Genomic DNA, 26788 nt, shown 5'->3' with positions numbered 1-26788 from the left:
ATACTAGAATAACTTGAAGAAAAAAATAAAATAATAAATTATCATTTCTCAAATGTTGTCCATTTAGCAAACAGCAAGTACCACATTTTGGGAACCCCTTTTTGTCTATTCCCACACAATGCAACATCCTTTCCAAAGCACACACCACAATGTCTGATCCAGGGGCAAAGTTGTGTGCAATTTCAGATTTTACTAAATACACACATCTCATTGCTTTCAAGACTACACTTTCCACTATTATCTCAATTAATTAAAAAAAAAACTGTATTTCCTACAATATATATAAATAGCTGCGAATTTTTTACATTCCTTTTCTAACAATATGCTTCTCTGTAATAAGTCTCAACTGAAAGTACACGTACAAGTTAGAATTTATTCTTTCAAACTTTGTATGTTTTAATTTTTTTACTTCATGACAATGGCTATATTTGAATTGAGGAGCTTTAGGTTAAACATAGTTGAATTTCAGTACATATAAACAAAATCTAAAACCATTTATTACCTTTTTTTTTGTCCAGAGCTTCTAAAGAGCAGCTTTAAATTGTGATGCATCATTAACTGCATTAGTTTACTGAAGATCTTAGGTTGGTTCTGCATAAAATTAAACTACTTTGGATTTCATCTAATGATGTATCATATGGTAAATCCATGGAAGTGACTCATTGCAAGTGTTACACAAACATCCTAACCCTGAATGGGAGAGGTCTCACTGGCTTAGAGCAGCACTCTCAGAATGGCCCATCTCTGGTTCTATTTAATAAGGATAAACCCAGTTTCTCAACAACAATATAGTGATCTGTTATTCCCCTTGAATTACTTCTGGGAGAAAGAAAAAAGAAGTATGCCATACATACCATAAGCACACTGAAATCTCTATGAATATGAAATTTAGGACATAGAGTGGAAAAACTACAATCTAGATAGTCACCTTACCTAGCCATTCTTATTCAATACAACTAAAAACAATTATGTCCTGACTAAAGCTGCAATAAAATTCACTTCCTATTACCTTGGTATCAGATCAGCTCTTTGGGATGTTTAACAGGAACAAAGTGCTGCAGAGAAGTGAGAGCCTACCAAGGGGATGTCAGGGCAAGAAACAACAGATACGTACCCAGCTTGCCTTCAGGTGTAGACAGCACAACAGAGCCAACAACTGCAGAAATATTCTCAAGTCTGAGCATTCATTTAGCTCTGCCTGCAGTAGCACCACAGCACAAACTTCCTGCAGAGAAACCCCCACTCTGACCACCCCATCTTCTCTTGCCAGATCCTACAGCATTTCCATCAGCAATTTACTGATAGAAAATACAAGGGATTTCAAGCTACATTTGCCAAGTACTGCACATCCCAACCAAGCAGCACTGCTGCAGAGCACTTCCCATAACCACAGCTGGCAGCAGCTCTGTTTGACCACCAGGGCAAAAGAAAGGCCAGACTGTCACATAAAAATATTCTGCATAAATGCTTTGGGGGAGAGAGGTCTGTCCCTCTCTTGAGGAATATTCTGCCAACACCAGCCAAATGAGGCCCAGCTGCTGGCACCTGCTGACAGCTTTCAGGTGATCCATGGGACACAGGCGCTGCCCTGAAGAGAGTAAAAAGTATCTGAGTAGTTGGAAATTTAACCCTGTTTTCATCTCATCACAAACAGCATGAGGTGGGACTACTCCAGCCAAAGCTGAGATCCCAAGTGCACACCTGGGCCCCAGGGTGGTGTCCAAGGTGTTTGGGTTCACCTGTGGAAGGAGGGGATGTCCTACTCACTCGAGAAGTCCAGAATAGAGGTGTCTTGGCAGGCCTGCTCACGGAGGAGAAGGTGAAGGTGTCCTTTCCCACAGAAAGGCTGCAGCACTCCAAAGGCAAAACACCACACTGCAGCAGCTGCTGCTGCTTCCCAAGGAGGGTCAGGTGCAACTCAGGACAGCACACACAGGTACAGCTGTGCTTCCAGTCTGGGAAAGCATTTCCTGATCCAGTAGAGCCCCTTCTCAAACAAGCAAACTACCAAATCAACTCCCCGTGAAATATTTTGGCTCCAAGATCAGGAGCTATTATTTCTATCAGTTAATGTTTCCTCATAAAGAGAAGTCTTTCAAGATTTCCATTTGGCAAAATATACCCTTTTTCTTATTTGTTTTCCCTCCAACCCAGTCTAGGAAAAACCACCCCTGGCTTGAGACAAACTCAAATTTAAGTTCAAGACCATTCCAATTTCCCCTCAAACTCTGCTGATACAAGGCTGTGAATGTTGTTGAACTTCAGGAAATGTGAGATACCAGTTTTGCATAACAAATATTCAGTATACCAGGCACTTCCAACAGACACGACCCACTACAGCCTTTCCTTAATCCCATTACCTTTGTGCTACACAAAACATGAAAATGTAACTACTGATACACCACAATCACTCTGGTATGAAAATGCAGAAAGCACAGAAAACACCATTTCATACACCCCAAAAGTACATTAAATACATCAGCCACAGCACCCCTTTCCTCTGTTAGGAACATACCCTGAATCACAAGAACCCAGTACTCCACTGAAGGTCTCAATTACAAATGTGATTTTATTTAATTTATTCACTCAAACGGAATTTTCTCATTCCAAATCTTTACTGAAAGAGAGAGTAGTTAAATGCTTAGAAAAACCAAAAACTGCTCTAGTAGGCAGCTAGAGAAATGTATGCATCAATACAGATATGGAATGTAAATTTCAACTCAGAGATCACAACATACAAAGGAGATTTTATGCAATACAGACTTACAAAACAATAACAGTTCTTTTCACAAATATTTTCACAGAGTTCTGCACAGCAATCTTGTAGAAAAGTAGATTTATGCAACACCAAAATAACTTATTGTTCCTTAGTATAAATTATTTTTCATTTCCTAAAAGAAAGAGGTAATTTAATATGACTAAGCAGGATCTGACTGGATTTGGTGGCAGCAAAATACGAAAGACATTGTTGCTCTAGGCAGAAAAGGAATATGACGTGCTACAGTATTGCAGGGGCACATTCTGACAAAAAAGAAAGAAAAAGTGGCCTGCAAATCTTGTGCTTCTGCTGCTGTATAGGGGCTGTGCACCAGCAAGCTCCTGCTGCCTCCCTGCTTTCACAGTCTACCAGCAGCAATGTGCTTTGGAACTTGCCCCTGCTAAAGAACACCTGCCTCTGTGGGCTTCTGGTTTGAAGCCTTAAAACGAGCCTTTCTGATTTGGAGGAACAATCCACATTTTGGTGTGCTTTGAAGGAGATGCCAGGTAGGAACTAAAAAGGATTCACACTTGATGTAACACAAACTCCGTTGCAGATTTCTCTCGTAACCGCACTAAACATACAACTAAAAAAGAACTAATTGTCTAGGCCTAGAAACATGCTTGAAGAGTAACATTGATGGAAATGATTTGCAAAGTTTAAAATTACATTAACCATAATTTAAATATTACCCCTTGATTCCCAGAAACTTCAGTGCTGATGTAGTACAATCATTTGGAAAAGTACGAGACAAAGTGTGGTACAGATAGCACAGATTAAAATTCCCCCAATACCATAATTAATTTCCATTATGTTAAAATCATATTTTCCTCAAGGTTGTAGATAAAGCTTCAGATGGAACATTTGTTTCTTCGTAATATAGCTAGAATGTGAGTTTTAACCATGTTTACTTTAGGTTTTGTTTACATACAGGGATCAAAATAGACTTCTCATTGTGACTAAAAATATAGATTTTTTTTTAACTACAGAACCCAGCAGCTGGTTTTCTGCTTCTTTGCCCTTCCCCCAAAAAAGTCAAGCGAGGTCTACAAAAATAGCAATTAACTTTAAAAAATAGGTTGCTTCTTCCAGCAAATTGAAGTTACATTCAGATGTAATAGAAGTATTTATAAGGAGCCGTGTGGCGGCCCGACCCCGAGGGAGGCAGTGCTGTGTGCAGCTCCCCCCTGGCCACAGCTGCTCCTGTCAGTGCTTGTCCCGGCCTCTGGGATGGTCAGTACCTGGTTTGGTACTCGTGGTGCCAGCGATTGAAATCATTGTAAAAAACCACGATGCTCCCGGACGCCATTCCAGTCATTATACACCTGAGGGAAGCAGATTCACTGGTCAGAAAACACACAATGCACGTGTGGTCAGCCTAAAGCTGCTCCTGAGAGCTGGACAACAGAACTGCTCCCCAGCATTCCTGTCCTGCAAGGCCACTTGGGATGCCCCAGAATTACTTCTTGGCTGGTTTTTGGGGGGGTATTGGAGAGGGTATGAAGCCCTGGTGTAGCAGCAAAGGGAAGGAAGGCCAGGAGTAGTGTTCATTTCAGTTTCAACTGCCCCAATTTCAGCACACCTGCATGAAGGAATTGGGTGTGGGCACAAGCCTTCAGTTGGAAATACTAAAACTGAAGTCTTTGATTGTTTTGGAAGCTCCTGAAAGCAATCCCAGGCTTTCCCACTGAGACACTCTTTCTTTCTGAATTCCTTACCCTTGGCCTGCTACTGGAGATCATTTAGATGTCTTTGAAAAGCCATGGCCCTCACACAGTACACAATCAGTCTCTGGATCATTTTCTCTACAGTCTCATTAAAATATTACAAAAATCAGAGCTATAAGAATGTATAAAATCCTGGCATTTTGGGGGAATAAAGCCTTAGAATTAAAAAATTCAGAGTAAAAGGCTGCAAATCTTTTCTTCAAAATGAAGAATAAGTATGAGATCATCAAAACATTGCATTTTGGTAGGATCACCTATTTCATGCCAACAGTACAATTTTGATTGTTTTTCTATTACATTAAAATGTCTTTTAAATAACTCTGAGTAATTACCTGTAATTAATCAATAATTACTCAGTAAAATACTCTGAGTAAATCTCTTCCTTGTCTTCCAACCCACAGTGCATAGGTTCTTAACTTGAGGCAATGGATAAATTTCTCTATGTCCATAATAAATTTCAGTTCATTAACATGTCATTAACTAAAGTTTCTCTAAATGCAAAATTTACAAGGTCTAAAATTTTTTGATTACATTTACATTTACATTTTGATTACATTACTAAAAAACAGTTTTTGATTACATTTAACAATGTAATACATTGAACAGCAAGGGCTTCTTTTTAATGGAAAGCCACCTTATCCGAAATGCCAATATTCTCTAATTATGCTTCTCAAGAAGCTGTTCAGTGTTTCATTGAAGTTCACAGGTTTTACTGGTTTGGATTTTTTAAAGTTCATTTTGTGTAAGTTTTAGAAACACAGATAAAAATTTTTAAAACATTCAGTATGGATTTCAGTAAGTGGAAGGCTAAGAGACTCAACAACATGCTTTACTGCATAATGTAGACATCCGTAAGGGATTTAGGAGACAAATCTGCTTGAAAAGTACACAGAAACACCATTTAGTAAATACACCACAGCAAATAAAATCCTAGCCTGAAAGCTAAAGGTGTACAGATGAAATGGGAAACATCCATCTTATAAACAAACAATATTTTTGTGATAAAAGCACTGAAGTATTGTCAAATACAGCTGCATTGGAAAGTGCAGTGTGAAACTGCAGTAAAAATTTTAACTGGTCACCTTCAGCAGGAGGATTGTTCAGAAAGGGTCACGCTGTATATAGATAAAATAACTGTTCTAGAACTGAGAATGACACTTTGCCTTGGCAAATATATGGATGTGTGGAGGGAACCTTCTTGTGCACCTATTCCAACTGTTCTATTTTTAACACTAAAGTCTGGAATGAGGAATGTGATTCGTCTTGTAAGGGAAAGAAGAGAGATGAAAGCACACATGTAACCTTCCACCTCCATGTGACCCACACTGTACATTGGTGCAAATCAATAACTCAGCCTATCTTGAAAGTCTGCCAAAGAAAGATTTCTTGGATCTCTCTTCACTCCCTAAAGAGCTGAAATCCTGAAAAAGATTATCTGCCCTAAATATAACATGTTAATAAAAAAACTTTTGCCAGCACAGAATTCTCAAGATAATCACTGGGATCTGTAACCCACAGAAAATCACAATTAGAACAACGACAAAAGCACGATTTAATTGTAAATATGTATTCCCCAATACTCTAGACCAGACTTGGTCTCACCTTTGGTCATAGGACAGGGCCATGGATCGGATTCCAGCATCGCAGCCTGGGTAAGCAAAGAGCCGCTTGAGGTCCCACACCTGCCAGACCATGACAACGCCGTTGTCTCCACCTGTGAGCAGATACTGTCCATCCCGACTCAGCTGAATGGCCTGGGGCAAAGCACAGGGAGATTGGTCAGATAAATGTGTGTGTCTCGTACTTCCCAACTTTTCCTTTCAATAAAAGGTTTCCTATTGATAGCTGAATGTCCAGGGAGACTTTGACGTCAACACAAGCTTTTGGGAAGCAACATTATTACGTTATTTTACCCAGCAAGAGAATTAATGCTCTTATGCACAAATCTCCTATACATTAGATGTCACTAGTTAAGTCTCACCTGACCTGTGATTTATTCCATGTTCCAAAGATCCAATATGAGGTCAGCTAAAGAAATTTACTCTTCTAATTAGCTAGATTTACAAGATGCAGCAGCACTGGCATTAAAATATAGCACCTGACATTCCCCCAAGGGTCTTTAATACCAGCCTAGCAGAAGCTGAATGTTGACAGGAACTGAACTGGTATACGAATCACTAAAATTAATTTAGACCTGCACTTTAGATTCCTGCACTGGATTAATAAAATAATGATCCACCTCTCTTAAGAGAGATTGTGCTCACTTTTATCATCCATCCTGAAACTGCCTCTGAAAAATTCAATGTCATATACCCTGTTTTGTATGCATCATGGGGACTGATGGCAAATCTGTATTTGAAATCTTTATTTGGGAACCAGATCATGATGAAAGATGGGATATCACTGGTTTACTGAGTCAAGACTTCTTCAAACAGGATTCTTCAATCTATTTTAGTATTTTTTGTGTGCTATTGGGAAAAAATCAAGATACATACTGAATGCCGAAAAGAATAATTTTCCTTTTTTACCTGAAGACTATACCAGATGATACTACCAGATATTAAATTGACAGGATTCAGGAGAAATCTTTCTTAAAAGAAAGATTTTCCCAGTGTAAATAGGCCAAAATGGGTCTTAAGAGAATTGAACTTGAAATTTTATCAGAGCAAGTGCCAGTTTATGGGGTGAGAGACCATGATCCATCTAGCCCAAAGGTCTATCTCCAAAAATGGCAGCAGGAAATGCTGCCAGCCTGGTCAGCACACAGCCCTCACCCCCCATGCACCACAGCACCCAAAATCACTGGATTAGGAAGATCAGAAAGTTCCCTCTAGTGTCTATTTATGGAAATGTGCCCATGAATTTTCTTAATCTTTTTTTGAGCTTGCTTGTTGGGAAGGATGAAAGTTTGACAAGTCTCACAGATATGTATGCTTGGCAGAAAGATTTTTGAATATAGAACCTGAGAATGAAATAAAGATGGAAGCAAGTTTTGATACAGAAAAGAATTGCTGAACCAGTCTTACTGGATAACTAAGAAGGCAAAGGGTGTGTTAGCTAGAAGGGATTTTTATGACTTAGAGCAAAGAATAAACCCACCTCAAACAAGATGTTTTTACCAAGCAGAAAGCACAGGCAAACAAGTCTGACAATGTTGCAAGTAGAAAAAAAGTCTCAGAATTTTCCACTGCAAGAAAGCTGTTCTAGCTTAAATTGTAATGTACAAACTTTTAGTGATGGGAGAATAGTAACATGAATATGGTAATTATAGTAGTTATGATAGGCTATAGATAATAGTTAAAGTATCGATTGGTTCTACTGCATTAAGATGCTCAGCAAAGAAAAGTATATAATGCACTATAACCAAAACCAAAGGGTCTCCAGGCCTGCCTGCAGCTGGAGCTGACAGCTGTAGGCACAGCTCTGTCACCAATGACCCTGGACTGCTGCAACCTCTTAGATGTAATAAACTGCATTTTGAAGAGCTGTCTGGAGTCCCACATCCCTCATTATGGCTCTTACACCAGCTGATGCCTTCTGAGGGTGGCAAGAAATTGGCAGAAGCAATTACAGGTAATTACAGTATTACAGGTTTATTCCATGTTTGGAGATGATCCTACCAGTTTCAGTGAATACACCACATTCTCATATTGTGGAGTTTCCTGAATAAGAGTTCTCTATTTATCTCAGGCATTGCCTTTATCACTCCGTAAACTTTCAGCATTCCCCACCTCAGAAAGCATTGACTTAAGCTGATTCCCAACAGCAACCTTTGGAAGACTCCATGACTGACTTTTCTCACAGCGTGTGAGCATTTTTTCCATATGGGTCTCAGTAATTACTACTACAGAAACCCTGAGGAGGATAAAAACTTCATCTGAAAGGAGGCTCCTGCCCTGCTGTTGTGAAGAAAAGAAATGTAAGCAGTCGAGGATATCAGGCCCTGATCTTATAGCCTCATCCTCCAACTGTCCAGGAAAACTGAAGCATTTTCCAAAGAAACAAAACCAGAAAGTTGAACAGGTTCTGTCATGTGGAATGACATCAGCACGAGTCACCAGCAAGATCAAGACCCTCGAAACTACATATTGTACCATGACTACTAATGCCAAGTAAGCCCAAGCCTTTTCCTATGCTCTTTTCCTGTTTTCAGATGCTTCTTCTCCACTCTCTTTCTGATTTTTGCTCCCCAGCTTGACTTCTGTTTTTCCTTCTCTGCTCTCTGCTTTTAGATTTATCCACAATACTCAGCACAGAAACAGCCTGTCCTCCATTCTGCTCTTCTTCCTCCTCTGCTTCCTTATCAGTTCTTCCCTTTCCTTGCCCAGGATCACAACCATCACATTTCTTGCCATGGATCTTTTGTGAGGGATGATCTTTTCTTGCCATGCACCTCTTTGTGAGGGATGACTGGTTGCAGGGAAAAACTGCATCCATGGCCTACAGATGTTCAGTACAGAATACAGATACTAAGTATTATCTACAAATGTATTTAACCTACGGTTTGTGAATCAGCTAAATTTGGGCAGCCTTTCAATGCACTACACACCCTTCACATCAGGATTAATTTGTGATAAATTTCAGCTGGCCCAACTTCTCAAGAGAATGATGTAAGAATGGAGGATGTTCGCAGCAGTGGCTTATAAATTCCATAAACACACTCTCTAGAAACAAGTTGATTCTTTTTGACTAAGACATTGTCAAGGCAAGGACTTTGCCTCAAGATAATAGTCTACAAGCAAAATTCCAGCTCAGAGATTTAAATTTAGGAAAAACAGTAGAAAGAACTGAAGACAGGATTTTGCAAACATCTCTCTACTGAAATCTGTAATTATTTTGGCATTTGCAGTCTCTGCTTATACAGGTTTGCAAATATGCAAAACTTTTTACATACCTCAGGGAAATCCAGTTTGGGACTTTTCTTAACATACAGAATTTACAGTACACGCACCACGAAAAAATCAGAGAAACTAAAAGACAAAGATGTTGCGTTCATGCAACACTGAAGTGTTTATACAGACTGCTGACAAGCCTAGAAACCAAAATATACAGTGTGTGTAAGATACTGCTTTGTGAGCAGCAGTAACTGAAGTCAGACATATTGCACATCTGTATTTTTTGTATTGCTGCACTCTATTACTGCGATGCCAAATACATCCTGTAAGAATTCTATGATGTGCGACACTTAGATTAAGACAGAGCTTCTATATTATGTTATAAATTTTGAGTGTTTACTGCAACAACTCCCAAGGAGTCAGAATAGATCACATCGCTGGAATTTTATTTCGCACAATAACTTAAAAAGGAGTGTAATTGAAACACAAACATATACTCTAAACAAAATATAACACTGAGCAAAAAAGAAAAGATGATAAACCTATTCCAGCCGCGTTTTGAACTAAGATGACAAGACATACATATAAATTTAGACACAATAAAGCAGAACTTGTAGAGTTTTTCCAACCACAGCTAAGTATGGAAAACAGAACACTAATGAAGATTAGAATTGAGTATTCGGAGTTGAAGCTTCTTCCCCTCCCCACAAAAATAAATGCTCCGACCATTAATTGCTTCTGTGATTGTTGCTATCAGAACTGTGCTAAGCATCTTGAAAGCACAGGCACTTGAAAAGGAGCTTGAAAACTCTAATTTAGAGACTGTCTTAGAAGAGTAGAGTAAGAAAGGGGCAGAAAATAAACTGGTAAGACTGAAAATTATCTAGAACTAGTGTGCACTGAGTGAATGATCACAAGATCTAACTAACCACAGAAGTATTAAAGAGATTATTCATTAGAAGCAAAAATCAATATGGGGTAGTTTTCTTCTCTATAACAATAGCAGCCTCCTAAGGGTATTTCCAAATTGCAATGAAGACCGTGACAAATAATTATTTGCTACACTTATAAAATTCAGCTGATGAAAATCCATTAACCTTACGGTCATGGTTCACTTGAATTTTATACTTGAGGCTTTTACTGAAGAAATGCTATATTAAAAGGCAAATTAAAGCCATTAATCTTTAACTCTTCCACTACCTGCAACATGCAGTCGGTTTTGTGATCTTTTGATTAAATAAAGTACAAGCTTTGAACCCTTACTAATACCTATGCAATTTTACTAAGTCATTGGCTTGTCATGAAGACAAGATGTTGATTTATTTAATTTTTATTTTTTATAAATACATTTCTCAGTCACTTGCCTATATATATAAGAAGGAATGAAAGAATGAATGAAGGGATGAAGGAATGAATGGAAGAAAAAGGTGACCCTGTCAACACTTCAGTTTCATGATATGCCCTTCAAGATTTAACAAACGAAAGGATGCTTTTACTTCCAAATACTCCAGCTGGTATGGAAGGTGACATGAATCAATTTTACTGTTCTGCTTTTCCCCAGTGTAGTTTATCTGCAATTCTGCTAGGTATGAAACTGAAACAACCCTGCAACTAATCTTTCACACAACACGAGCTTCAGACTCTCAAATAATCCCCAAAGTGCACAATTTCAGCAATGTTCTAAAAGCTGCATTTCTGACTTGTATTTCCCTGGAAAGTCTCAAAACTTTTCAGAAATCCTTTTTAACGTTTCAGGTTTTTGAAAGGCAGTGCTTTGTAAAAAGGCAGAGCTGACACTGTGACAGCCCTGGCTTACAGCAGCAGAAGTCTTGTGGGTACTTCCACATTTCAAAACAGACTCAGGAAGGAAAATAAATTGGTTCCTCTGGGTGAAACAGCATACAGTCTTGGTTTAGGATAAAATAACTTTACCTCTTAGAACAAGCAGACTATTTAGAGTTAAAGGTATTCATTAAGATATCTAAACATTTCATGGTATATGTACTGTGATATGCCTAAGCTTCACTGAGCAATACAGTATTTAAAACAAAAACAGGTGGAAGGCATTGATTAGACCCTGAATTTCCCCAGAGGTTCTGAATTTTTTATGGCAGTTTTCTAGCACAAGAATACAAGAAAGAAAATGAGAATGTTTATCCCAGCGTCACTGTTGAAAACTGCTAGTTTTACCAATAACGTCCTGAAATACCAGCCCATAATGACACAGGAAAACCGAAGCTGTTATATTACAAATTCCACACTTATGACCTTTTTCCTTCCCTTTTCTATCCTCCCCAAGCAAATGCCAATGAGGAGAGTTTGTCAGCACAGCCCATGGGTAGGTGCTATTAATTTTAAATGCCCCACTTTAATCATGCAGTTGCCACTCTCCTTCAGCGATGATGTAGTGCAGAAGCACTGGCAGAGACGCTGTAGGTTGTTTAAGCGTAAAGCTCAGCTCGGACCACTGGGACGGAAAGAAAACAAAACAAAACAAAATAAACCCCAAACCCCTCTACAAACATAATTCTGGCCCACAGAGAGCAGAACTTCAATTGCTTCCAGCAACATTCCTAAAGCTGTGGGTACTGACTGAAACACTACAGAAATTGTTTTAGCCGACAAGGGATTTCTAGATATTTTACAGATTTGCTGGCCTAGCTGACAACATAATCACAACTGAAAGTGACAGATTATCAACATTATTAATGTAAAAAGAGAAAATACTGTGATATGGTCTTGCTTTATGGAAAGAACTCTGGGATGAAGGGTAGGCTGAAAATCTCAGAAGTGTTTGTAAAAGGACGGCCAAAGGTACAATTTCAGGGAATTGATGCAAAAATCTACATTAATTTGGAAAAAATGTCTGGGAACAGAAATATATACATTTTTACTTCACTTCCCCAGCCTCAAACCTGCACCTGTGGCTGCCACAAAACACAGAAGTCAAATGTCCCCTAATCCCACTAGACCGCACTCTCACTATGGAAAAGGGACCTACACAGAGAGTTATTTCTGTATATTCCACCACCAGCATAGCAGACATTCTGAATGGATGACATAGGGATACTGGATTAGCAGAGCATAGTACATTATAGAAGTTTTAAAAGATTTTAAGTGAAACATACTGAACTGTACAGAAACTTCAGTGCTAATGAAGCAGTTCCATACAAACCATAAAGTGCAAATAAGGGAGATCAAAACTCTTTATAATACATTGACACATTCTTCTATCTTTAGCATGGAAAGAAGTGCTCACAAATTTGCACAGCAGCTGAAAGAATGCCAATAATTCTGTAAAACAAACATGATGGCAGAGAGATGTTGCACTGTGATGCCATTTCCTCTTTCACCTATTCCAACCCCTCAGGTGTGCCAACCTCTCCTTTCTCCCTTGCCCTCCTGTTAAGAGCTGTCCATCTTAACATTCCAGCAGGGTCATGGTGTGGTTGGCAGAAGTTCAAAAGATGCCCCTCAGGTCCGGGCTCATTGGCCTGTCCAAGCTTCTATATCCCTTGAGCCTTCCCCTCCTCCCACCTGGATGGTGCCTCACCTGTCCCTTCCCCTCCCCCTGTCCCCGGGCTTAAAAGGACACAAGACCATGCGGCCGGGTTTCTGCTGGGAACTGTTACAAGATTCAGAGGTCTATCATCCTGGAATAAAACTCTGGATTAAAACTCTACGATAGAATGCTCTCCTTTCTCTTCACCATCACCTGAACCTTTTCCACCAGAGGTAAACTGAGTTCCTACTATGCCTGGATTTGTTCTGAGTGCCCAGCTGCAGCATCCAGCCGGCCAAAGGTATCTCTGAGGTGAAACACCACAGCTGCTGCCTTTGGCCCAGCAGCAAGGGTCAGACGAGGCCGGGCACGTCCCACTCGGAAATATTTGGATTAATATTCCATAGAGAGGGATTTTCTTCCTGACATGTGTAATCCAAATAAAGGAAAAACTTTTAGAGTTTTCAACTCAAGAGAACATTGGAAATCCCAGCACCTGAGTTCCTGGGATCTTCCATCAGATTACAAAAATCAGCTTGGAGGTGTGGTACTGCAGTACAGCTGGCAGCTTCTGCTCTGTTTCATAGGTACTATTACACAGGACCTGTCAAGAGACCTTCATTTTATATTATAAAATAATTTTTATAAAGCCATAGGCTTAAAAAGCCTCCTGCATAGTTTTGGACTTGCTCCAGGTCTCCTGCAGCTGAAGATGTGGAACTCTGCTGCCCACTTCACAAATGCCAAAGGGCTAAAAGAGTTGAAGTATAGACATATCCCTATAAACTTCCTGGAACTCAGCACAACACATGCTAGCTGAACCAGGATGCTGGAATGCTGTCAGAGATGCCAAAAGAAAGGGGAAAACTAACATCCAAAATAGCATGTCACCGACCTCCTGCCTTCAGACTGAAAAGCAAAGATGCAGCACAGCCTCTCCTGGTCAGCAATTAGTAATATTTATATTCTCCAACTCAAGAAAATGCCTACACAGTATTCCTTACTTTATGAATAGAGTTACTTTACAGCTAAAACACTTCCTAAAGTTATTAAGAGCACATGGTCCCCTTAAATTTTTTCGGAATGCTGCTATGTTATGGTCTGGTACCACATATTCATGGTCTGGCTATAGAAAGAGTCTCCACCCAACTCCAGCATTGACAGCTCTTCCTCATGCAGCTGGCAGTTAGCACACACTTGAGGACACTCACCCTTATCTTGTCATCTGTTTCCATCGTGGCCTGCAGTCTCCCATTCACACTGAACACACAGAAGAGGCCATTTTCATAATATATGACACAGTGGCCTTCTCTGGAAGCTTGAATAAGTTTTGGTCTCAGGCAGCTTTCGGGACCTTGTAATCTTTCAGGACCTTCTAACGTCCTCAGTAGATCTCCATTCATAGAATGTATGAGACATGGTCCTTCTAGTGAGACAGAATAGGATCTCAGGTTATTGATTCATATGCTCAATTAAAGACATCATTTTTCAAAAATCAAGTAATGAATTCTACTAAAATAATCACGATTATATTACTTTATAATGGTTGTTATCATGTTTAGGTGAATTGCCTATGACTTTAAGGGTACCAGACACTAAGATAAACAGCTTATCCCTTGAAAGCTTTGCATTAAGGTATAAGTACCTAGACTGCCTTTGGTGGAGTTTCTTTTAAAGCAGGTAGTAGTTAATTTTGAGAGTTAATTTTGAGATTATTTAATTTTGAACAATTAAACATACTAAACCTTGAAAGGAGATTATCAAAACACAGACACACAGAGTGAGAGTAATGAATTTACATATGTAGGTATTCTACAAGTGTATGTTTTCATATTAAGATTGTAAGCCATACACAACCCACTAACTATTTGCTTTTTCAACACATTCTGACAAATACTTGCTTTGCACATAAGCCACACGAGTTCACGTGCATAATGCAGAAATGCCCACAGGTACAGACCATGAGTACACCCAACTCTGAAGAAGTGTCTCTGAGTAGCTATTTTAGAAACACTAAAGTAGAAAGATACTAAATCCAAGAAATTTACAGTTTAAAAATACTTGTGAATTTAATTTAAAAATCATATCATTAAGCAATAAGAAAATTATATAGAATATCCACAGAACCAACATCACTCTTTATAATTTGCCTGCTAAAAGCAGGTCTTTGAAAATACAAATGGAGCATATTAGAGGTTCTGCAGCCAAGCTGAAAAAGCCTGAACAGAATTACCAGTAGTTTATACACACCCTTCATCAAACAAACATTCTCTTTCTGTCAAAATTAATTTTTGCTTCCCCTTTTTGAGAATTTATCCATTACAGCCACTCTTCACTATCCTGGCCCTCAAAGGCTGTATCCAACTATGCTACATGCAATTGCACACTGGATAAACAAACAGAAATAGCAATCAGGAGGGAAACTGATGTGGTTTTCTCTTATTATAAACGTTGGGACAATCCTCAGTTTCAACGTGTTTAAAAAGCGGTTTCAAATTCCACAGCAACTAAAAAAATGGTTAGAAATAAAACCACCATAAAGTTTATAAATTCTACCACCTGAAACCATATTCCTCTTGGCATTAGGATTATAGCCTCACAAACAGAAAGAAATGATAAAACTACCTTACCTTTTGAACCACTTATTACCAGACCAAGCTCAGCACAAATGGCAGCACAGGTGATCTCATAGTCGTGTCCTGTCAGAACAGCTCGAGGAGTTGCAAAATCACCTTCAGTGAAAAAACAATAAAAGCAATCTTGGTTACAATCTATTTCCAAAATCACTGCTTTCCATCACTGAAGCACCTTCTGTTTCCTTGCTCTTTGAGTTCATGCTGCTTACAAGTCACATCAATGCTCCTGTTTGCGGGAGTGTTGTACTCCTACCTGTGCAGTACAGCAGCAGCACTCTACCTGCATATTTACTGAAAGTCAGATGTGCAGTAAAACCAACCAAAGTTGGTTTCCCCTCCCTCTCTCTCCCCCTCTAATTTATATTTTCTGGAGGGAGAGATTTAAGTCAATTACTACCCTTTCCTACAAAAGGCATTAGTAAATGCAAGTATCACTAGAGTAGCTATCAAGAGAAGACACCTAAAGTGCCCAAAGATGAAGAAAAACTTCCAGCGACTGATTTTATTTTAACCTAATAACAGTGCTGAAACCTCAGTTTGAAGTCTAGTTCTTTGCAAGACAGGGAGTTGGACCACAGGCAGGATGAATTTCTGATGAATTTGCAAAGAAGTCCCACTCAAACCCAACATTATTGCCCCTATTAGACATTTCCCTACTACAGGAACTGTGGGGTTTTTGTACTTCTCTTTATAATCAAACATATATGGATAGAATAAAAAAGAAGAATTGTACAACTGTCACATTTAAAGGAAAAAACATTATTCTCCCGGTCAAGGCAGAGGAAGGGTAAGCAAATGCTATAAAGCTCTTTAAACAGTTTTATATTTTTGCTCATAGTTTATTCACTGCCCTCTTCAAAAGTGCTGGCATTTTAAAAAATCACAAAGTTATTTTTGTATGACCATAGAATTAGCTCATTCATAGCATTCTACAAAGCATTTAAACTCCAAAGGATGTTTCTTGGGCAATGCTATCATGTAGTTTTCAAAAGGTTTAGATGAGTTTTTAAGCAGTAGGGAATAATTTTGCTTCACAATGAATGATGATATGTGAGACGCCAACAAAGCAGTAAAGCAGTGGTAAAATCAACCTCTTTTTTCACTTGAAAAAGAGGAGATGGTTTTACAAAGACACAGAGTAATAGTAGGACCAATTGACTCCATTAGTTACTAAGTTAGCATCAATCAAATTACATTTGGGGTTGGAAATATCAAAAGATAAACTCAGCATAATATCATTAATCTGTCCATGTAGAGCAGCACCAGCAATACTGGTACTGAGTGTTATTAGTGCTCATGGAGCTGTATTTAAAGGGATAGTTTCTCAGACCCTTCATGAGAGACTTCTCTGCAAAAGAAGTATAAGATCTGGGCTTGCATAAATATTTTTACTCAAACCATTTATACCACCTCCCAAAACATCTGTGCAGCTGGCACATTCCAGTGGTTTTTAAGTAAAGGTCATAATCTCTGACAACATCTCAAATCAAGAATTTTGACCTTTCAAAATTTGATTTATTCTGCAGTTACTATTACAATTTGTATCAACAATGCAAAATCTTGAAAAGTAAATAAGTCTATTTCTTCTTAGATTTGGTCACAGACACTATATATGCGTGTGCATACATGTACACACCCAGGCATCTATGTTGCCAGCACTTTCAATGTGAACATGCTTTAGAGCAGCTTGCTAAATCCTCCTAATCTCTTAAGAAACAGTCATTAGAAGCTGTCACTTTTCTTTCGTATAATGTTTGAAAAAACAGACTCAAGCCCAGGATGTATGGCAGACAGTTCAGGAGCAGAGGGAAAAAAAGAACCTCCCAACAAATTAGAAGCATAAGGGTGGATTTAACGACCTCTAGGTACTTCTCAGGTGGCTGATCCTGTGAATTTTGCTCACAAACCTTTCAGAGCGAGTTGCTCTATTGAACCTTGCCCCACTAAACATGGGCTGGGCACCTCCGAAGATTCATAAATGAGCTCTATATAGCCAAGCCACAAACCTGCAGTTTTAGGGGAAAATGTAACAGCAACTGTAACAGTCATACTATCCAGTAACAATTTAATAATGCTGACCCAATTCTTTCTCCTTGCCACTACCAAGCCCTAAAATGTGCCAGCTTTGTGCGTTTAAAGGTCTTGTTAGTTTCTTTTCTTTTAATGAGTTGCCTATATTAGCAACATTTTAGAATTCTGGTTTTATTGCTTTCTTCTGCTTTCAGAAATTGAACTAACACACACTCACATAGATCAGCAAGGAATTATTTTAATTATACACTTCACATTAATGAAACTTTTGAAATCAGAGAAGTTTTAAATACACAACATTGCAGGAGGTAATAAATGTAAGATGCTGGAGCTAGAACCACTTATGAGAAGCAATGCCTGAATGAATTATTAGGACTTGCAGATACACAAAATCGTGAGAGTAAACTTATTGCTTACAGCAACTCCATTATTTTGGGTTTTATCTGCATAAGGCTGTCAGCAACTACATCCATTAAACGCAGGAGATAAGACTCCTAAATCAAGAAGTAGAAACTGAGCGTATATATTTATCACAGTTCACAGAAAATAAAATTGCCTAAGTAACGCTCACAGTCTTTTCAGAATTTGGACTTGACTTCAAACATAACAGAGTATAAATCTACAAGTGGAAGGATCAGTGTTTCATAGATTGTATCAACTGTTTCCTAAATTATATTTGAAATAAAGAAACACTAAAACAAAACAAAAAAACCCACAAAAATACACCCAACACAAATGAGCAAAAAATAAAAAGAAGAAAACTAAGTAGTATCTTTAAAGAACTTAGGATTTGAATAGATACTGTAAAAGAAGAGTCCTGTGAAAAGTCAGGCTGACTCTTTTGATAAGAATGTCAAGTATTTAGGGGTTTCCAAGCCTGATTTCCCAAATAATGGGGTCAACTTAAAAGCTGGTCATAGAGCAGAACAGATTTCTTTAAAAGCTTTTAAACTGTTATTGGTTCAAAAGATTGTCATGGTTTTCAATAATGCAAAGAGAAAATTTTATTTTGTTGCTGGTTTAAGGGGCACCACTTCAAACTTTTCTAAATTGTTTTAGGAGAACAGACTCACAGACCCTTTTGAAAAGCTAGGGAAGTGACTTCAAAGGGAAGAGAGTCTTTGTCCGCTAAGCAGGTTTACGACCACTGATGCAAACCCTAAGTAAGGGCTGAAAAGAACACTCAGAGAATCTTTATGGAGATCCTTAAGGAAGATGAACAAGTCAAATGAAATTAAAGATAGTTCAAATCCTAGCACTAATAACCAGGACACAATAGTTTTACAGATGTGCTTTTTCAGTGTAGGATATAGTGATATCCTCAGACTATCCCATCCCTGGATCGCTGCTTGGAGCTGAATTCTGTAACATTCTTAATGCCCCATTCACATTGCTAAAAATGCCATCAATGATTTATTTAAGTCACAAGAGGCACACATAAAGTTACTTTCCAGTAATGGACAGAATACTTTACCTTTGCAGCAACCATTCAAATTATTTCAAAAGAACTCACCTACATTCCAATAAATAATTTCTGCAAAGCTGTTTTCCCATAGAAAATAACATATCACTCTTACTTAAGTGACTAAAGTACATTTTAAATCATAAAATTCAAGCTTCAGAAGATAAAAGAAGAGCATGTGATATCATGTCAGCCTGTGGTGATATATCAGTGAAAAAATGTTAGGCTTTTGGAGACTATGTTTAAAAAGGAACAGTGGGATTACGGCAAAATCAAAACTTTCTTCCAGTTTAATGACATCCAGAAGAAGAAAAGCCTTACTGGAGAGAACAAGAAATTGGTTTGTATTACTAGGTCTCTCTCTGCTATTTTTTTAGCTTTGGTGATGTTACAATACAAAGCAGCATCATGACATTTTAAATCCATCAGCAAATTCCTGAAATGGCCGCATTCTTTGTTTTCAGTACTGAGCTGTAAAAGCTGAGCCAAACACAAAAACTCATTTGAAAAAAAATATCTTCCTAAAAAGAAACCAAAAGAGAGATTAGCTAAAAAACTTACTTCACAATTAAATACAAGATACTCTTCCTACTATTTATAGGTGAGACAATATTATGCAACACATTAAAATATAAAATATTTGACTGTGCTCCTTTTTTATATTTTATACTGAGAAGACAGTTAATTATTATGTCACAGAGACCTAAACAGCCATTTCTAAATTATTCTCTAATTTCAGAGGCTGTGGGACACTTCAAAATGGCAAACTAATTCTGCAATTTTATGCCAATACAAAATCCAAATCAAATGAAGCATCAGTTACTCTGTCTTTTTACCTATTTCTCACAAAAGTGATTGAGTGCCTTCTTAGAATGATACATCAACCAAACCAAACTATATGTAAGAAAGACCTTCTAAAATAATATTTTTTTAATTTTCCCAATTTGGAAGTTGCTTTTTATGATTTAAAAAATAAGGAAAAAAATAAAAGGTTTGAAATAAACATGGGAAATACAGAGGTGTGTACAGAATATAGGACGTCTGGACAAAAATGCTCTCAGCAAAATATAGGTAAATAAAGAAAACTAATTTGCTGCTAACATCCTGTGTTGATTATATAGTAGGTTTCAGACTTTAATTGTATCAAAGTGATAACTGTCAAATATTATATAAAGTCTGTGCATTAACATTATTTATAGATCACATAATTGGCCAAATGATTAGAACCCTATTTCACTGGCACAGAAAATTACCTGATGGATGAGAGATCTTACTCAAGTGATACCACACAAAATCATTGAAATGTTCCTAAAGCTTCACTTTGAGTTATTTTTTCTTTATAAATAAGAATTTTTATATAATATAATAACAATATAATATTTTCATATTGTATAGAAACTTCATTGTTGTCTGGTTCTTCATATGACACTCCATCAGCATTTCCTCTTAATTCCTTCAAACTACTTCCCATCTGTTCAGACTTATTTTACCACAAAAAGTACAACCTTATGCAAGTTTTGGTTTTGTAAAAAACACTTCAACCTTGTATTTTCTGAAAAAGGAACAACACCTTTGAACAATGTATCATTCTATTCTGAAGCAAATTCTAAACATGCTATATTTTGTTCAGTAAGAAAAAAATACATTAGATTTATGTTGTAGGATTCATTTCAGTAAATATAACCCAGGAGGGCTTACTATACTTAGCTCAGTGTAACTCACTGCAACAAGTGACCAACATTTAATCAGTATTAATGAGAGATTTTTCATACATGCTGTGTCACAAAAACTACACTTCCAAAACAAACAGAATAAGGAAGAAGATCTAACAGGCCTTCATAAACTGGGTATTACAATTCAGACTTCAAAAGTCAATAATCCCCAGTCTCTTAATTCCTGCACCATGTGCAACACAAAACTTTCTGGAACAGGTTCTCCATAAGTGGGGATTGATCTGCTGCAAGTCCTGGAAGTCATTCAGCAGGACTCCTCCCACTGAACCCAGGCCTTTTTGAAGCCCCTGGAAAGTATCTGCAGGTGAATAGTCGGGGTCAGAGTACACTGATATTTTAATATTTGCACCATCCTGACTTCATAAACTATTACTTAAATGGCAGCTTTGAAGTTTTAGAACACTGTCATTTTTATCTAATAATGTTCTAAAACAGGTTTATGAAGGGACTTTTTTTGTTTATACTAAAAAAATAATTATTTTCTTCATATTTCTCTCTTTTGGTTTATAGTACCATTACCCAGTGAGTTCAAGAAAAAAAGACAACAAACCTAAACAGAAAAAAGAAAATGGAAAAAAAATCCAAGCAAACAATTATTTCAGTCAGAAATAGCAGCTACTGAGAAATTGTTGTAAGATAAACCAAGACAACTACATCTAGTTAAAACCTATACAGTATTTCATAACTTGGGCAAAATATAATCTGAGATGACAGGTTTCCTATGATAGTTCCACTTAGTTTGGCACATTTTTATATTCTTTTTATTTCCCCCTATTAAAATACAATTAAATAATTTATTCTAAAGTCTGTGCTGGAGCTATTAGATTACTTTTATAAAGGTAATTTCAAACCAATACTACCACCAGTAGCATATTGTACTGCAGAGATATTTACCACCTTTACTTACCAATGTAACTGGGAGTGCTGGTGGCATACACCAAGTTCAGAGAATACATAAGTTAGCTGTCTTTTTACAAGTAACTCTCTAAACCAGATACTTTTTCAATGAGGCAGGCCATAACTCCAATATCTCCATGGTACTAGTACCACTACTAGAATTTCGATCCAGAAACACTTAAAAATATTTTCTCACCAAAGTCAGGATTATTGTATTGATCAAATAGCTTTTATAACATTTATGCTGTGATCTTATTCTAGACTATAAATTATTATATCTTCTGCACTACTCTGTTCTGTCTTACATGGTATAGACTTTAAAGTGAATGGTGATTTTTCTCAGCAACCAACTAAGGTAAATAAATGTGATGCATTAGTACATCATCCCACAACTCCGTATATGGTGAACATTAAGATTACCATCTGAATGTAGTTCCTTTTACCACATCAACTATTAGTTACAAGTCATAAATAGATCATTGTTTTTTCTGGAACTCAAAGGTCTGTGTTGCATCAAGCAGTACTAAATATCTTTATCCTGCTGGAAATTCCATGCATCCCATTTTAGTAACACCTGAAGCTGGATACTGACAAAAGAGCAGCATCCAAACTCCTTCTGTGTTTCCAGTCTCAAAATACATACATGCTTGGTTGCCTCAAAACTTGCTCTACAATGCTTCTTTGAATTACTGATTGACAAGTCCTGACACACAATCTCTTAGCTAACTGAAAACAAGGATGATAGAAATGCTACACCTAATACCGTAGGACATATTTTTAGCCAAAACAAATACTTATGGCACACAAACTTACATGCTTCTCACTACAAAGCCACTATGGCTTTTTAGCTGCTTTCCAAACTATCTGTGAAGCTCTTTTCAATGAAGACCTTGTCCCCATAAGTATCTATGACACGACTTTTGTCATTATATAAATACAAAATTATCTGGCTTGTGTGCCAGCATTGCAGATTTCCAGATATACCAGAATTCATCCACCTGTTATTCCTCATCTTTTTTCCAGTTTAAATATGTGGAAGGTAGAACCATCATTTCTACGTGATTTACGGAGTACTTGGAGGCCTCCATACAATGAGGTTCAATGAGGCCTCCAGCTCTTTGAGGTATCAATGTGTTACAGCTGAAAGAAGAAAGGACAGTGACCTTTTATGGCAGCAGAATTCAAGGCTCTGCTCTAGATTCACGCAGATGGCCCCAGTCCTTGTTACCTGTGAAGCTACAGGGAACTGTGGAACCATTTACAGCATCAGGGGTTCTGTCCACCAAGCTTTCATGAGGTTTTCAAGGCTAACATTGACTAATGCAATAAATGTTAGATAAAAGAATATTTAGTGGTTGCTACACCTTTCAAAAACATACTACGGATACTTTTTCCAAGCTTTGTGTATCTTCTCTATGATATACTTTGTACTGAATTGTACTTGTAACACACATAGAAAAATGTAACACTGTGCTTGTTAAAGCCCTTTAAAATAAAAAGAAAAAAGTAATCAATTTCTTTTTATGGTTCCACTTAACAAAACACTCCTGACCTATTTCTGTTTCCGTTCATATGTTGAACTTAAATTCACATTTTATTTTCTCATTATAATTTCAACAAAAAGGATAAAAAGATTATACTACAAATGATTTTTTTTGCCTTCAAAATGTGAATAGGTATTTTTAATTTTTTATTATATAGTGCTTAGGATCCATTCCTGAGATCAGCTTCAACTGAATGCCAGCAGATGGTGCTGAAGGACTCTAGCTTTACATGCAACATTGTTGTGTCCTGCCATTTCTGAGAAACAAAGAATATTTGTTACATCTGTAGTAAAACAGTGTTATACTAACACTGAATTATTTACTGGCTATTTTTTTTTTTTAAGAAAGGCTCACACAATAATGTATAAAATGTGTGCGTGGGTAAAAAAATAAAAGTGCTATTGAGCACCTAAAGGAGCATGTGCAGACTGTCCTAAAACTCAGTGCTGGAGCAACACTCTTTGCCAACCAGGCTGACTTCAGTAGACTATCGCATTTATAGCTGCAGCAATTTCAAACATATTTTAGTGTTTTGAGGCTCTGAAAATTTTTAGCTATTCTGGTCAACAGAAAGTAACAGTTAATAGGAGAATTTCCATTATTAACTAGCCTGCTTAGTGATTTATGGACATTTTGATACTCCTGCTACTTAGCACGATAAATGAAAAAGGAAACACTAACAGGTAAGCTTTTTACAGCTACTTCCCAATTCATTTTTTTTTAAGAGAAGCTGCTGTTAAGGAAATTACGTTTAATTTTTTAAAAATAATGATTAGACTTCTAAATGAATATTTATACTATAAACAATCTATGGAAATGTGGACCCTCATCTTCTCTACTACCATTGGTTTTGGAACAAATTTTGAAAATAGAAGTCCAGATCATGCAGACCTGGCAATCAAGACATAGGTTAATTCAAGATGAGGAAGAGGGAAGAAGGCAAAGATGGGTATTTTGGCTACTGAGTTAACAGCAGACATAGGACCTGCTTGAAATCAATGTGAATGTTCACTGCATGCAGAGAGAAGCATCTCTGCAAATCCTCACAGAATCAAACTTTACAGGATTAGAGTGTCTGTGTCCAAAGAAATTATAACCCACAACATTATTCTTTAATCAACCAACACAAAGATGCTCCTCAGGTATAATTTCGAAGTTTCAATTGCTTGCATTGTCCACTTTAATAATAATGATGAAGTACTCACAAAAAGTTTTAATTTTCCAAGTGGAAAATGTCTGCAGCAGTTGATGAAATACAGATGCTTTAACTTTTACTATAATTACCAATACAATTAAAACTAATGATTTCTTTAGTTTCAAGATCATAGCTTTAATGTTAATAATGATTTATAATTATTTTATCATACATACACTATACATATTATATATATATTTAATAATAATAATGTATATTGATAAAAGTCTTGCAGGTATTCAAATATTTATTTAGGAATTCTAGCTAAATAAAAACCAAACAAAAATGCAGCTTCTTTTAAAAGTACCTTGGATAGGAACAAGACTGTTTTTCAGCAAGACAAGAAATGTGATCAATTTTGAATCCTTTGGGAGATTTTGTACTTTATGAATTTTAAAAATTATGCATTTTAAAAATTTGCATCTAAGGGAGATATTCTACACATTTTCAATAGCAAAATGTTCAGTGAATCTTCCCAATTAAATCTTAGTTAAATACAGTAATTGTATTTTTAAATATGAAATCAGGCGCTTACATTCACGTAGGTCCTGCTACACAGCTACACCACTAAACTCATTTATTTCCCACACTTCAGAATACCTGAATATAGTACCCTCTAAAAAATATAAAGCTATGCAATGAAAGCACCCCCATAGTCCTCGTGATGCAAATGTGATACATACAGAGAGTAACATTTTCTAGTTTTATGGGCTAACATAAAAGAGGTAATATAATTTGTTTTATTCACATATGTGTGGAAGATCAATGCAATAACTCAGAAGAGAGCCCATTACTATTAGCAGTAGTGATACTGTTACACACGACTGTACATTTCATAGCAGTGAAGATTTTTATCCATCGAGCCTTAATTTCCTTAGCAAATAAAATTTCTAATTCAAATATTTTGGTTTTTTTTCAAAATATGAAAACTAAAACCTAATTGTGAGCACATTCCTAGATACTTGAAAGCAACGGAACCATATTGTCATATTCCATTAATAAAGTCAAGAATAGCAGAAAAACACTTTAACTGGGCTATAGAAATGCCTACCATTTTTTAAGCACAAACCATTTAGAAGCATAAACAATACTAAGACAAATTCACCAGCATAAACCTCCCCTTCAAGAAAGTACACGCAAACAAAATAGCTACAGTGAAAAACCCCAAACCTTTAAGACACAGATTTACACCCACTAACATTCATGATTGGCCTCTACCTTGTCCATGTAGGTGAGGGATTATTACAGAAAAATGGAGAAAATAGGATATTCCAACTACAAAATCATGTGTTGGTAAAGGAAAATCACAAGTATGTGTGTAGAAAGAGATTTGGTGACAATTTTTAATATATAACAGCTAGAGATGACCTCCTAGATATTATTATAACCAATACAGCAAAACAAATATAAAAACACCTTGCTGAAAGGAATTTACAGGGAAGTGGCAAAGATATGAGAATGTTCAATACACTTTATAAGGAAGAGATCAAGGACAAGATAATTCCGGAAGTATTTTGGGAAAACAGGTTTCAATAAATACAGAATATCCTTCTGTAAGATCTCATGGGCAGTTAAGCCTACAGAAAACAAAGGAAAAGGTAAGAAGTGAATGCAGTACAGGGATAAGACAGGCAAGATCCCAGCTGGCACAACTCAGAGTTCTCCAGTGACTTTGACACAGGAAAGTCAGGCAGAAAGATCAAAATAAATGAGGTTATTTCTGAAACAGTGTAAGCAACAAGGTATGAGCAAAGAGACAAACCCCAGAGAGCCACACACAGATGAGATGTAACTAACAAGGACATGAGAAATAACATTCTAAAACCACGAAAATATGCCAAGTTTTCTCAAGAAGTTGGTTTGTTATTAGGGCAAGCAATACCAGTAGATGATGCCACACAAAGTATTTCAAGGAAAGGTCAGCAGCAGTCAGACAGCAAACCCAAGTAAAACCAGCAGTGAAAACTGTTGTCTCAACTAGAGAATGAGGTAAATGTTTGGTACTCAATTGGCCTGATAACAGTGAGATGAGAATACTGTGACAATGAATAATCCCAGAGTTATAACAATTGTTTCAGGAATATTGGGTCGGGTTCTGCAAGACTAAAAAAACTTTTGTGTTATTTAAGAAGCAGGAAAAAGAAAAATTAGAGAGTAGTCTGCTTAATCCCAACAAACAGAAAAAAATACTGGCAGAACATTTACATTTTTATATATACACACACAATTTCCTACAAGAAAACAAGGAGATGAGTAACAGCTGATTTGGATTTGTTCTAAACAAATGATGTCAAAGCTATTTTTTCCTTGCAATGGCAAAGTAACAGGACATGTTCAGGGAGACATCACATATTTTGACTTTAGTAAGAACTCCAGTGCTGTTCCATGTGAGCAATTTCTTAAGGAAAAAAGGGAAGCACACATTGAGAAGACACTATTATATATTGGAAAGCTATATTCTGAAAGCT

At 37.1% G+C, this 26788-nt stretch overlaps 1 protein-coding gene across 2 annotated transcripts in view; it reads right to left on the bottom strand.

Annotated features, from left to right (window-relative positions):
• Positions 1 to 2543: 2543 nt before the first annotated feature.
• The window catches only part of LRBA (LPS responsive beige-like anchor protein), a 367997-nt gene continuing 343752 nt past the window's right edge, over positions 2544 to 26788 (bottom strand). For both annotated transcript variants that reach the window (XM_066547964.1, XM_066547965.1), the window contains 4 exons: positions 15453 to 15554; positions 14034 to 14248; positions 6088 to 6239; positions 2544 to 4083 (listed from right to left, as the gene is read on the bottom strand). In XM_066547964.1, the coding sequence (XP_066404061.1) occupies positions 3993 to 4083; positions 6088 to 6239; positions 14034 to 14248; positions 15453 to 15554 (560 nt within the window). In that variant the 3' untranslated portion in view covers positions 2544 to 3992. The remainder of the gene's footprint in view (positions 4084 to 6087; positions 6240 to 14033; positions 14249 to 15452; positions 15555 to 26788) is intronic.

The sequence above is a fragment of the Molothrus aeneus genome, chromosome 4, assembly GCF_037042795.1.
Source record: "Molothrus aeneus isolate 106 chromosome 4, BPBGC_Maene_1.0, whole genome shotgun sequence".
Taxonomy (NCBI): domain Eukaryota; kingdom Metazoa; phylum Chordata; class Aves; order Passeriformes; family Icteridae; genus Molothrus; species Molothrus aeneus.
The sequence above is the reverse complement of the archived record's forward strand: the minus strand, read 5'-3'. Positions and strand labels throughout refer to the sequence as shown.